Source organism: Ursus americanus, chromosome 33 (assembly GCF_024610735.1).
Source record: "Ursus americanus isolate L20-20 chromosome 33, mUrsAme1.1.p, whole genome shotgun sequence".
NCBI lineage: Eukaryota > Metazoa > Chordata > Mammalia > Carnivora > Ursidae > Ursus > Ursus americanus.
The window spans coordinates 11,685,635-11,700,010 of record NC_142159.1 but is presented as its reverse complement, the minus strand read 5'-3'; the positions used below and the strand labels follow the sequence as shown (position 1 = coordinate 11,700,010).

At 46.1% G+C, this 14,376-nt stretch overlaps 1 protein-coding gene across 2 annotated transcripts in view; it reads right to left on the bottom strand.

Annotated features, from left to right (window-relative positions):
• PAFAH2 (platelet activating factor acetylhydrolase 2) overlaps window positions 1-14,376 on the bottom strand; it is a 43,960-nt gene that overhangs the window by 28,185 nt on the left and 1,399 nt on the right. The window contains exons 2-8 of one of the 2 annotated variants that reach the window (XM_045782065.2): window positions 9,603-9,774; window positions 8,950-9,090; window positions 7,848-8,001; window positions 7,180-7,276; window positions 2,852-2,920; window positions 2,339-2,474; window positions 1,261-1,374 (exon numbers count right to left, since the gene is read on the bottom strand). In XM_045782065.2, the coding sequence (XP_045638021.1) occupies window positions 1,261-1,374; window positions 2,339-2,474; window positions 2,852-2,920; window positions 7,180-7,276; window positions 7,848-8,001; window positions 8,950-9,039 (660 nt within the window). In that variant the 5' untranslated portion in view covers window positions 9,040-9,090; window positions 9,603-9,774. The remainder of the gene's footprint in view (window positions 1-1,260; window positions 1,375-2,338; window positions 2,475-2,851; window positions 2,921-7,179; window positions 7,277-7,847; window positions 8,002-8,949; window positions 9,091-9,602; window positions 9,775-14,376) is intronic. The other variant, XR_015722704.1, reaches the window with a different exon arrangement.

Below are 14,376 nucleotides of genomic sequence, written 5' to 3'. Positions count from 1 at the left end.
TAACAAGGCTTTGGGGCACACAGCATAGGCTTTGGGATCAAAAAGCCCCCGTTTGAAGTCTAACTCTACCACTTACTTGGCTGTGTAACCTTGGGTAGATACTTAGCCTCTTTGATCCTTGGTTTCTTTCTATGGAAAGAGCTAATAATGCTGCGTAAGTTTGTGTGAGGGGCTCTTATCATAGTAAGTACTCATACAGCAATAACTGTTATTTTATGTATATTTATATAGATATATGTATGGATATACATATGTACACAAACACATACGCTTTTCTCATTCATGTGATGCAATATTACATGGCTATTAAAAATCATGCCATAGAAAAATATTAACTGGTATAAGAAGACATTCAGACTATTATGCTAAGTGAAAAAAAGGGCCACAAAACATCTTGTATTAAATGATAACATTATTGTTTTTAAAAATGTATACATATGTGTTACATGTTTTAAAGGAACTGGAAAGGCAAATGTCAACATGTAAAAACATGTTTTTCTTCATGCTTTTGTGTGATTTCTTGGTTCTCTAAATAGAGACTGAGCTACATTTGAAATTAGGTGGGAAAGATGGGGGGCTTGGGAATGTATTTTCATAGGTACCAAATTCCACAGCTGGGACAGTTTCTATCCTCCTGGGCGGATTTTTGGGATTCCCGCAGAGGAAGGAATTAGTCTGCTGGAAACACACGTTGTTTGTTGCTGAACAGACCTTCCTTTGGGGAACGAACCATTTTCCCCTTACCCGTGTGGCCCTGTAGGGATGCCAGTCCTGGCGCTCAGGTTCCCCTGACCCAGAAGTGGGTGTGTAACTTAGGCCAATCAGAATACCCTGTCCCTCTGGTACAGTGACTGGTCCGGAAGGGACATGTAACCCAAGCAGGGCCACAGCCTTCAGAGAATAGTGGAAGCCAAGAGCATCTCTTTTCCTTTTAAATTTGGAGCTGCGCTGAAATACAGGCTTGGGCTGCCAGCAACCATCTTTCCTGCCTAATGGAGAGAGTACGGTGAGAATGAAGCCCACACACACAGAGTGGAACTGAGCCAGGAGAAGGAAGAGAGTGCCAGAGCTCTGATGAGAATGTCTGAGACCCTGGATCTCACTACGCTGGCCTAAGGCCAGCCTGCCTTTGGTCTTCCTAACTTACTGAACCAATAAATTCTCTTTTGATTTAAGCAGATGAGTTAGGTTTCTGTTATTTGTAACCCCAAAAGTCCTGATGAATACATGTGCTCCAGGTCATACCAATTGCTGCCATACCTTCAAGGTCATCAGATCCAACCCATCGGGCAAGATGTTGGGGACGATCTGCCCAGCAGTGACCTCTTGCAGGATCCTCAACACCCGTGTACACTCGCTTACCCTCTGATGCACCTGCAACAGAGACCGTCGTGGTGGGAGCTGGGATATGGCACAACCGTCCAGCAAGAACCTCACTCTCCAAGAGAGCCAAGGGAGGATGCAGGGAGAGTGTGCCCACCTAGATCTCGGCAAGCACTGGGGGCTCCACATCCTGAGAAAGGCTTGGCAACCTCCTAGCAGCTCACCTAAGTGCCACCTAACAGTCCACTGGAGTCAGCACTGCTATTCGGACTCTATGCACCTCCCCATGGGGGCTTCAGGAAGACCCAATAAGACAACATATATGAAAGCACCTTAAACACAAAAGAAGTAAGAGTGTTTTTTTTAATCAACCCAGTACTGGATTCTACTTGCCTATATAGCATACATCTATTGTTTTTGTCTGCCGAGCACTTACCTGCCCCCATTTCTCCCATTACCCCTGACTTTTGAGGACTCTGACACCCCTCAAATCTACCAACGTATTTCTGACGAAAATTTCCCACCTGGGTACTTCTTCCGGGCCTAGGAGCCTCCCTCCAGGATTTTTCATAGTGCAGCCTGAGGCAGGTGGGAGGACTGGGGGACCACCCTCCCCCAACAGCCCTATTCTCTCAGATCATGAGGCCAAACATATGCTAACTCAATCCATCTAACCTTGTAAGGTAAGCCAGTTGGCAGATAAGACCAACCAGCAGAGGAGACAGAGAGAAAAAAACGTCCTGATGGTATTTGAGTCTGGCTCCTGTGGTCCTGCCCTTCTTACACTCAGCCTGTTTAAGCCAGTCAATTCTCCGTTTTGCCTACCAAGATTAAATTGAGTTTCTGTCACCTGCAATTGTTAAGAGTCTTGATTACTACCCCATTTCTCTGCCATGGCAAGTTCAGACCCCCTATGAGTAAGGTTTCAGGACAGAAGGTTGGTTCAAAGTCTTCTCACTGACTGTAGTATCAGGAGGACAGGTTTAACCCTCCTCGCCAACTGGCACAAGCCTACCTGGCAATTCCGGACATAGAATTCCTTCTCCCCTTCTTCAATCTGACGGTGAGGGATCCATTCTTCCTCCAGCGGCTCATGGGTCAGCTGGCTCTCCCCCTGCTTGCAGAAACAGGTGGCCGCGGCTGACCCGTCCCTGAAATACACACGTCGCCAGAGAAACTAGAGGATACCCTTGAGCTTATTTCTCCCCTTTACCAAAGCCCCCATTCCCGCCAAGACACTCTGGATCATCTTTTGGCTAGCAGGGAGAAAGATCTGGGGCATGCACAGGAGAGTAGAAAAAACACGGATTTTGAAGACTGACTTGGGTTTGAACCCCCACTCAGCTGTGTCACTTCCAGCAAGTGAACCTTTGAACTTCGGTTTCCTTGCCTTGAAAATGAGTAGAATACCTGCCTTGCATGGTCATTGTGAAGATGAGAAATAATGTATCGATAAGGGACTCGCCTATATCCTAGCCCACGGGCAGCAGCCAATCCAAGAGAGTTCGTTTTGGCCGTCACCACTCACCTGTGTTCTGGGACAGCCACCACAAAGCCATGGGAGGCCAGCTCCATGCAGAAGGCTGAATACAGCGTCCTAGAGATGCAGGAAGGAACAGAGAGAAGTGGTCAAAAGAATTGGCCCCCTGCAGCTCCCATTCCAACCATGCTCTGCTAGTGACCATCTCAAAAGACTGAATGGAGGAAGTTTCATCTGTAGCAGCCCTCCCTCCTCAAGGTGCTTTCTCTGGTCAGCAGACCACTCGTCTCACCAAGGCTCCAAGAAGCATGTGTAAATCCATCCATGGTGTTTTCAACCCCACATGAACCTTGACTCATCTCCTCCACCCACCCCCAATACAGTCTGGATACTTTAACGATTGCATTTTTATTGTCTATATATTATTATACGTCTCCCAAATTAGTTGGTCAGATCCTTGGAGACAGGCACTCTGGCTATTTCTGTAATATGCAAATATGCACCTGTGATTTAGCATGTGAATTTGTCTGTCCTCCAACTTCCCAGAAAAAAAGGAATATGGCAGACACTGTTAACTGCCTAAACACTTATTTTTTCCCTCTTCCTTAGTAGCAGAGTCTGATTTTCACCTGAAGATACAGGCATCAATTATGAATTTCCCAGCCTCCCCTGCTGCCAGGTTTATCTAGGTGATTAGGTTCCAGCCCAGCAATAAAAATAGAATGCTGCCCTCATTAGTAATTAAAATTCTCTAGTAGATACATTTTCAAAATAAAAAAAAAGTGGAATTAATTTTAATAATATATCTTATTTAACTCAATAGAGCCAAAACATTATCATTTTAACATATAATTAAAATGTCTGAATTAGGGGCGCCTGGCTGGCTCAGTTGATAGAACATCCGACTCTTGCTCTCAGGGTCATGAGTTTGAGACTGACACTGAGTATAGAGATTACTTTAAAAAAAAGAATGTTGAATTAACGAAATATTAAGTTCTTTTTTGTCCATATGAAGTCTTTGAAATCCAGTGTATATCTTATACTTCAGCCCATCTCAGTTTAGACTAGCCGTATATTTGTAATTTCAATAGCCACATGTGGCTAGAAACTACTATAATGGACAGAGCAGCTCTAGTCATTGGAACATAAGCAATTGTGTTGTACAGAACTTTCGGGGGGGGAAAAAAGGTTTCAGGAGAGTTCTCCCTTCCTATTGCCTGGATGGTGGATGTAATGGCAGGAGCTAAAGCAGCCCCCCGAGGTCATTAGATTACCTTAGAAATGGAAGCCACACGTGGCAGAGCAAAATGATAAAAGAAGTCTGGTTCTCTGGTAACCTCGTGGAAGTACCTTATCATCTCTGTCTACCACTAGCGTTCTTTTATCTGAGTAAGAAATAAATTTTATATTGCTTAGGCCACTACTGTTTGGGGTTTTTCTGTTAATACAACTTGCCTGGACCCTAACTGATTCAGGAAGGACAGACATTATTTCCTTTCACCTTCTCGCACTTCTCCGAGGGAGGCAGTGAACTGGGAGTAAGAACCAGAGAGATCTCTGATCCCTTCCCAGGTCATACTGCGTAATCTTGGGCAAGTCTGTCTTTCAGAACCTGTTTGGTCATCTGTAAAATACACACCCCCACCACCTACCTCACAGGACTGTGTGGAAACCAAAGGAACAACTGCACATTGCAAGCAGGGAACACTTAAATGCACATACTCCTCCCTGGGGTGGGAACCCATAGGTCTGGAAGGATTTCAGATGCTGAATTAACCACATACGCAACAAAGAGGCAACCACGTCCCTTTCCCTCCCTGTTCTTCAGCTTGGAATTTCTTTCTGGTGAGCAGAGTATTTATAACTGGCTTACCCAGGTCAACTGAGGTGTGAAGTCTCAATACAGATTCTTAGACCAAAAGACCACTCTCCAAAGTCATGTGTTCACCTGCTTTCTGTACAAAATACCTGTAAGCTTAGGAGAGAATGTTTCTTACTTCTTTTTCCTGCTAGACTACAGTCCTTCTGAAGGCAGGGACTCTATCTTATTCGCTACTGAGGACACAACCCCAGCACAGGCCCCAGCATATGGCAAGTACTAAATTTACTGAATAAGAGAGCAATACTGAACACCATCTCCTTGCCTTGCTGGCCTCATCTCTGCATTTACTCTCCTGCCAAGGGCTACAGTTTTGTGAGTCCATGTTTGGGCTCCCCCAGTGGATGCAATTCCTTGATTTTCTCCACAGGACTCACCTTCTTCTCATGCCACGGGGCTGGCACAGGACAGGTGCTCAACAGGTATTTGCTAAAGGAATGAGAACCTAGCAAAACATAGCCCTTGTATTCACTTAACAAATATTCACTGGGAAACTACTACTTTCCAGGTATTGTCCTAGGCACTGAAAGAGATAGAAGACAGATATAGTCTCTGCCTTCATGGAGCTTAGAATCCAGGAGGAAAGACAGACCTTAAAGAGTAATCACAAATGTAATTAATTCACTACAATTATATTAAGTACTGGAAAGTACAGGTTATTTTATGAAAGCATATTACTGGGAAACTTAAACTAATATAATACAGGGGTCAGGATGGGGGTCCCTAAGAAAGTCACATCCAAACTAAGACCTTGAGGGTAATTTGGAATCAGCCAGGCAAAGATGAAGGGGTGGAGGGCAGGGGAAGAAGACAGGAGCAGAAGAGCAAATATTCCAGGCAAAGCACAGCACAGATAAAAACTCTGAGGCAGAAAATAAAATAGTGCCTTTATGGAAGTGAAAGAAGGTCAGTTTGTCTAGAGAGCTGGAGTGGTGCAAGTAGTAAGAAACAAGGCTGGAGACTTTGTCTGGGACCTGCATCTAGGTAAGACCATGACAAGAGCTGAAATAAATTCAAAGGGCTATTAAAAAGATTAAGTAGGGAAGTGACATTCATTCATTTATTCAACAACTATTTATTGAGCACCTGACAGACACTGTTCTACGTGCTGAAATGACAAGGTCATATTTGCTTCCAAAACAGATCTCCCTGGGGGCACCTGGGTGGTTCAGTTGGTTGGGCTCAGGTCATGATTTCAGGGTCCTGGGACTGAGCCCCACGTCGGGCTCCACATTCAGCAGGGAGTCTGCTTAAGATTCTTTTGCTCCCTCTCCCTATGCCCCTCCCCCTGCTCATGCTCTCTCTCCCTCTCAAATAAATGGATAAATCTTCAAAAAACAAAACAAAAGGAACGCCTGGGTGGCACGGTCGGTTAAGCATCTGCCTTCAGCTCAGGTCATGATCTCAGGGTCCCGGGTTCGAGTCCAGCATCGGCATCCTTGCTCAGCGAGGAGCCTGCATCTCCCTCTGCCTGCTCCCCCTGCCCCCACTTATGCTCACCCTCTCTCTCTCACAAATGAATAAATAAATATTTAAAAAACCCCAAAAAACAAAAAACAAGATCTCTCTGGCTACAGTGTGGACAATGGTTTGGGAAGTGCGGAAGCAAAAACAGACATCTTTGAGAGGTGTGACACTCTAGGGCATAAACTAGACTTAAATGTTGATAATGAACGTATAAACAGAATATTCATAAATTTAAACAGGAACATATGGCCTACAGTTATTAAGCTGTATAACACAGCAAGATGGAGAAATCAGGATTCCCAGGATGATTTCAGAAATGGATACTGCCCTAACATCAGGCAGAGTTTCCCAAAGTCTTACAGTTCACCATCCCGTGTGCCTGCATGTAGAGAAACAGAAAGCACTGCACGTGTGCATGCTTACTGGTGCCAGTCTAACCGAATCCTCACAAACCACGGGGTGGGAGCAGCATCCCCATCTGACAGACGATGAATTCTAGGCTCGGAGAGCTCTACAACTGTCCCAAGCTCACACGGAGCACAGGCGGTGAGGCTGAGCCTCCCAGGTGAGGCTGAGTTGCGGGCGTGCAGGGAGCGAGCCCACCTCACTGCTACAGCCGTGCCACGGCAAAGCTGTCCCTCCACGGACACTAAAGGAATGACTCTGGCTATAAAGCTCAAGCTCCTTCTAATACTTCTGTGCTATTATATGGAAAGAGAGCTACAAGTGTTTATTTATAAATGTTTACTTATTTTAAAGACAATATAAACATAAAATCATTTACTTATTTATCAGTGCAGGAACATGAGAAGCGAAGGATGTGAAGCCTGAGGGAAGACCCCCGGGTGTCAGGGCCTTGGGGAAGGCCTTCATGGGAAGGTGGACACAGTGCCCCAGCATGAAGCAGATGGCAGGGAAGACAGCTGGCAGATGGAAATGTCTGTTTCTCTGCCCTCTGAGAGTAAGTTAAGACTCAGCAGCTATCACTAGTTAAGGACTATGACAAGGTCTGAGGGACAGAAGCTCTTACCTGAAGGCTCCCATGCCATGGGAGAAGATGATCAAGGGGTATCCAGAGTCCTTTGTCTTAAAGGGGCCATTCCAGCTAACAGGCAGGCGACAAGATCCTAGAAGAGACAGGGGCTATGAAATCTCTGGCTTCCCCAAAGCTGTAATCCCAGGGGCAGCCTGGGCAGAGGCATGGGTGGGGATATGTGTCCCTCCTCACTGGAGAAGCACTTTTACCCCTGAGCAGTCCAGGGCAATCAATCACCTTTTCTTTCCCCCTTTCTTCCCTAGAAAGTACAAATATGATAGAAAGTGGGAAGATAAATGCAAAGAAGCATTGAAAAACTATGGGGTGAACCCCTGAGATGCCAACACAGTTGGCTAGAGTTCCTCATGGTGGGGCCTTTGGGGGAAGTGGATGATTCAACGGTACTTTACGCAGAGAGAGGAGAGCTGAGGAGGAACTGTCAACGATAAAGTCTGCATTTGAATCCCGGACAACCTAACTCTGTAACCAAAGCTCTCATGTACATACTCCTCTCCCGAGTCTCCACACCACACTGGCTCATGCATGCCCCACTGCAAGAGGGCTGGACGATGCCGGCTTCACAGTACTGTGCCTGCCTAGGGATCCCCCAGGAACATAACCAAGATGCTGGGAAAGCATCTGGGGGTGAGCCCAGCACTTACCCACAGCCAAGCTGAACAGCAACCCCCCCCAGCGCTTATTAAAGTGCAGGTAATCGGCCAGGCCGGTGCAGTACTCATAGCGGGGAATCCACAGGGGCTGCTCCGTGGTCTCCTCTGCCTCTTGGCAGGGGTAGAAGAGTCTAAAGAAGCTCCCCTGCAGGAAAGAAGAGAGCAACCGCTCAGAGCAAGAACCGCAAGCTCGGTTAGATTTCCCAACAGACACACTGCGGGTATGAGGGGTGCCAGCAAAGCAGGCCACCAAAATGGGGCACTTAAGCTTCAATTCACATACCTGAATTTTGCATTCAGAAAATCTAGAAAGAAGCAATTTTATTTTTAGCATACACGTAAGCCTTCTGTTATTTCAAATAGCCGGCTGTATTTTACATGACATCTGGGGGGGTACCAAAATATTTTCAGTGCTTGGATCAGAGAGATTTAAATCTGGCCATGAGCCCAGGCCTGGAGGAGCCCTGGGAATGAAATCAGCCCTCATGCTGCATGGGGTGGCATCCGGAGGTCACCCAGGCCCCTTCTCGAGGCTGGCCCTTAGGAAGCAGCAGCACACTTGTTTCACATGGGAATAGGTGAGGGGTTAACAGGAAGCATGTGCCTCTCAAAAGAGAGAGGGGGAGTCCAAGGGCCAGCAGAAAAGCACCTAGGAACTGGTGGAGGGAAAGTCGAGAACCGAAGTGGAGGGAAAACAGATAAAGACAGGAGAGGAGAAGGAGGAGCAGGTCTTCCTACCCAGGGGGAGTCAAAGGCCAACAGCACATGGTCCACTTCCCCTCATACACCTTCAGACTGGGATGAGACTGGAAATCTTTCCAGATCAGGCATCTGCTCTCAAGACCGGGCATGGGATCTGAGAGCTGACTTTGGAGCTCGAGCCCCCCTTTCCTCTTAGCTGGCTACCGAGAGGTTTCTAACTGGAAAGAGGAAGAAAAAGGTCAGGGAAGACAGACTTGGAGGCTCTGTCACCAAATCCAGACCACCTCTCAGTTCCCCCACCGCTGAGAATCACACCGTCAGATTGGCTACTGTAAGTTAGGGCACAGAAGCAGCAGCGGAGATGTGCGGGGACGGAGCTGGAGGCACTTACCTGGAGACCCTGGCCCTCCATCACATCCCCGCAGCCTACAAGGTGGGGTCCTGTGACAGGTGGGAAGCCCATGGACTGGTTCACCCCCATTTCATCACCAGTTGGAACACACAACGACCTGGACAGTGCTGAACTTGATGGCTGAGGGCGAAACACAGAAGAGCCTCTTGCTGGTTTCCTCTTAGCTTCCTGTTGCTTTTATGTGTTATCTGTCCCCCGTGTCCACAGCTCCTTATCACCCCATCTCCCTTCCAGGGACTCACTCCATCTTCCACGTGATCTGCTTTGCTACACTGACTTTGCCAAGGTTTAAGGGCTGCATTGCTGTTACTGGGAGCAGGGTGAAGAGATGGTTGGGGAAAGAGAGCTTCCATGCTCTCCAAAACCCACTGCCAAGGGGGCGCCTGGGTGGCTCAGTTGCTTGGGCGTCCGACTCTTGGGTTTCAGCTCAGGTCATGGTCTCAGGGTCCTAAGACTGAGTCCTGTGTCGTGCTCCACGCTCAGCAGGGGGCCTGCTTGAGATTCTCTCTCTTTCCCCCTGCCCTCACTTGCACTCTCTCTCTCTCTCAAATAAATAAATAAATCTTAAAAACAAAAAAATGAAACAAAGCAAACAAACAAAAAACCCACAGCCAAGTGCACTCAGCACCTACCACATGCCCAGCGTGGCAGTCACCTCTGCAGAGAATGTAACCCAGACCGTGTCCTCATGAGGCCAGGAATAGTAAGACGTATTATTCGCTGTGTCAGCACTGAACTAAGCTCCCTCCATATAGTACATCATTTCATTCTCTCCACAACTCTGAGGAAGGTCCTACAAATACCCTGTTGATAGATGAGGAAACTAAGGTACAGAATGGTTGAACAACTTTCCCGAAGTTATCCTGCTTCGGGGCAGCAAACCCAGGTCTGTCTAATCCAGACCTAAGCTCTTAACCCCAACTGGTCCTGCTCATGGGGGAGACTCAGTTATATGTTTACACAAACACGGACCTAAGCTACTATAACAGTGGCACTCAGGCTGGGCCTTGAGGTAGGAGAAAGATTTAGGGGCAGGGGAGAGGAAGGAAAGCATTTCTACACAGGGCATAAGAGCAAGAAAGGGCAGAGACGGGGAAGAATACAATGTGGCTGCAGATCAACCAGGAGCCCTCGACATGGCAGGTGTGTGTTCCTGACTAGCAAACATTCTTGTAATTTGGCTGCTCCCTAAATTGGGGCCAAAGCCATTGATCTCTATCCCTCTTCAATCTCATCATCCCCATCAGCATCGTCATCATGACACTTAGGGAGTGCCAAGAATTACACTAAGTGCTTTAATACATTATTAATTGAAAAACTGAGATGAGGAAACTGATGCTTGACAAAGTTAGGTAATTTCCCCCAAGAACATACAGCTAACAGAGCCAGAATTTGATCATGGACAACGTGGCTGTAACAGTGGAGAATACGGTCAAACTTCTCCACACCTATTCTATCTTGCCCTCCTATGCAGTACCCTTGTGACTTGAGTGGGGCTGACACTCCCCTCCCCTAACTTCTAGACTTGGGCCATAATTGACCTGAACCGATCAGCCCTTGGTGTCCCCGGGTCGGTCTCTGGATGAAGAGTGGGCACATGACATAGTTGGTCCATTCAGAGTAAAGCCCAGGACTTTGATGGTTGAAGATGGAAACGTTCTTTCTTGTTCTGAACTACGGTGATGTGCAGATATGAAGCCTTGAAATGTTGCAGGCACTTGCTACCTCAAGGATAAAGCTACCCATGGAAGACAGCAGAGGAAAGAATCAGACAAACGGAGTCATATTTGTGAAGACATTAAGAATCTCTAGACCAGACAATACCTGAAAAACCTGACCCACTTCTGGACTTTCCAGTTACATGAGTCAGTAAATCCCCTTTTTGTTAAAACCAATTGACTTTAGATTTCTATTGCCTGAACCAAAAGCATCTAAACAAATACACTGAGTCCCAGACCCACATTTTTAGTCATTACACTATTCTGCTTTCTTTAAGACACTCTGGGGTGGATCAGAAAGTTCAAGTCCAAGCATGTCTTGGCAAGCAGAGACCTTAGAAGCCATTTCTATGGATCCTTGCCACAATCATCTCCCACCCTCCCCACTACATACATGTGCTGTCCTGATGAACAAAACAAGGTCCTCAGAGGTTAAGCGAGCTGCACAATGTCACAAGCAGAACTATTATTACACACAGATCTCCTGGTAGCCAACTTCCAATTGTCTGGTCCAATGGCAAACCCCAAATAACCAATAATCCGAATGTCATTCTATTTAACTCTGGAATATAAGAAATGATTTTCTTGGGGCGCCTGGGTGGCACAGCGGTTAAGCGTCTGCCTTCGGCTCAGGGCGTGATCCCGGCGTTATGGGATCGAGCCCCACATCAGGCTCTTCCGCTATGAGCCTGCTTCTTCCTCTCCTGCTCCCCCTGCTTGTGTTCCCTCTCTCGCTGGCTGTCTCTCTCTGTCAAATAAATAAATAAAATCTTTAAAAAAAAAAATCTTAAAAAAAAAAAAGAAATGATTTTCTTTCTACTACTCTGTAGTAGTAGAATGCAGTTCTTTTTAAAAAGAAATTAAGCTTGGGGCGCCTGGGTGGCTCAGTCGGTTAAGCGTCTGCCTTCAGCTTGGGTCCTGTTCCCAGGGTCCTGGGATTGAGCCCCACATCAGGCTCCCTGCTCAGCAGGACGCCTGCTTCTCCCTCTCCCTCTGCCGCCTTCCCTGCTTGTGCACACGCTCTGTCAAATAAATAAATAACACCTTTCTAAAAAGAAACAAACAAACTAAACTAACTAACTGACCAAGCTCCTGATGCAGTCAGTGGACTGGTTAGCCAGAGTGAAGTTGAGTATGTGCTACTTAGTCTCACACCCTGACCTTTTCCCCTTGCCGCTGAGGGCACACACGGAAGACATAAGGCAGGGGTGCATGACACATGTCACCCACATGACAATGAAGCAGCTCCAAGATCTAACTGCCAAAGAAAAGGTCATATAAGAGGATCAGATGCAGGAGTTCTGAGAAGAAAGCACACGTCCGTAGCTTGGCAGTGGAGGCAGAGAAAGATGGCAAAAGTGGACTTTCAAGTAGGAGAAAGTGTATCAGCTAAGCCACAAAGGTAAGAAAGCACATGTGAGAAAAGGTGTGACAGATCTGGAGGGTAGCAGTCTCTCCAGTGCTAGCTAAGGAGCTGGAATCGACTCTGGAAATGAGCGATATTAAGTCTGAAGGAGCCGAATTTGAGCCCAGCTCCTTTGCTGCCTAGCTTTTTCACTTTGGGCAGATCCTCTGATCTCCCTAAGCCTGATTCCTCATGGGTACAATAGGAAACTATCCACCCTCGTAGGGTTGCTAGGAAGATAAAATGAAATAATGCATTTAAAGCTCCTTGTGTAGTACCTGGCTCTTATGAAGTACCCAGGAAATATTTGTTGATTGAGTGAAAAGTAGAAACAATGGGATTTGGCAAATGAGTGGATTTGGGGAGGCAAGGAAGACAGAAGAACCAAAGAGGAGTCAGGTTTCAGGACTGGGTGACCAGAATGATAGTAACTTCTTATGGGAAGAGATTTTGGTCTTACCCCATATAGAGAACAGTGCTTGGGATAGGAATCAAGATGAGTGGAGTTAAAAACTGCTAAAAGGAAGGGAGTAGAACTCTCTAGTAGTCCTGGAAAGTTTCTGAAAGAATCTTGAAGTTTGGAGATAAATACAAACTAAAGCTAACTGGCCAGAGTGAGGCATACACAAAAATGAATCTGCATTCCCTGGGCTCATATTGATGTCCAAGGAAGATGGGGAGATGGGAAAATCCAATTTCGCCTAAGAGACACCCACCCAGGGTATCCAGAGTCATTTCTAATAAATGCCATAGCATTTTCCAAGGAAATCAGCCCAGGTGTCTCTACCTTCTTTTGTTCACTTCATCCAAACAATTTGTGGTGGTGCCTGTCTAGAAGTCTCTAGACCCATGCAAGCCTGCCCGATCCATCAAGGCCCAGTGAAATCTCTGGTTCTCTGCGCTTTAACAAGTCCTTCCACTTGCCGTTCTCTCAACTCTAAGCACTGTCTGCATCCTTCACCTGCTAACCAATCATGGGCTGCCTTAGGATAGCTCTCGGATTAGTACCTATTCTAGCAGTTTTCAGTCAGTGACTTCCTACAAGTAGTCCAAGCAGAACCTAGTTCAGAGGTTCCTGAATCTATTGTCACAGTCACCTGGGAAACTTTCAAAAATATAGATTTTAGGATCTTCATTTCCAGAGGTCAGTTTTTAAAAGCTTCCCATGTTTCTCCCCAGCAAGGTTTGAGAACCTCTGGTCCAGATGATACTTTTTATTCAGAGATGCATGCATGCAACAAATATTTACTGCGTGTATACAGTGTTCCAGCCCAGCATTTTCTAGTAATGAAACGATAATGACTATGACTTCACTTGGTTCAATGCCCATGGCCACCTAGAAGCATGTTCCCACCAGTCACAAGGCTTAACATAGTGCCTTGCATATAATTGGTCTCAATAATTAACTTATCCAGTGAATCTAATTTTTACACCCTTATGCATTTTTTTGGATACCATATAAAGGCTGTGTTTTATACGTCTTTGTAGGCCGAACCATCTACCTTCATGCTTTTCCTATGTAGTAAAGACCCACTAATTGCTCCTTTACTTGGCTTTGATTTAAACCCTCTCGATTCTTTAATCTGTCTTTTTTGACCCCAAAATAAGGCTATATGGTATAGTGTAAAAAGAAAAAGCTTTGGTGATAGTCTGAATTCCAATTCTTAACTGGCTGTGATCCCGAGGATGTTCCTTCAATTCTAAGTCTCTGAGATTTTATCCATATGACAGAAATACTAGCACTCATGAAGTTGTTGATGAGGACTAAATGAAATAACGTATATAAAACACCTGACAGGTAGAAGGCACTATAACCAGAGATAGTAGCTCTAACTACAATAGTTATTATAGCATGACCTCTCTGAGCCTAAGCTCCTTAGAAGTAAAATGAAGACACTTCAAAAGTGAAATTTAAATAAGAAAATTGAGAAAATACATAAAAATTTTTAAAAATAAGTAAAGAAGGAAAGTGAGGGGCCCCTGGGTGGCTCAGTCGGTTAAGGGTCCTGGGATCAAGCCCCTCATCCGGCTCCCTGCTCAGCAGAGAGCCTGCTTCTCCCTCTGCCTCTGTCCGCCGCTCTGCCCACTTGTGCTCGCTCTTTGACTGTCAAATGAATAAAATCTTTTTTTAAAAAAAAGTGATATTGTCTAGGGCTTGGTACATTTTAAGTGCTCACAAAATGTTAAAAATTGGGGCGCCTGGGTGGCACAGCGGTTAAGCGTCTGCCTTCGGCTCAGGGCGTGATCCCGGCGTTATGGGATCAAGCCCCACATCAGGCTCCT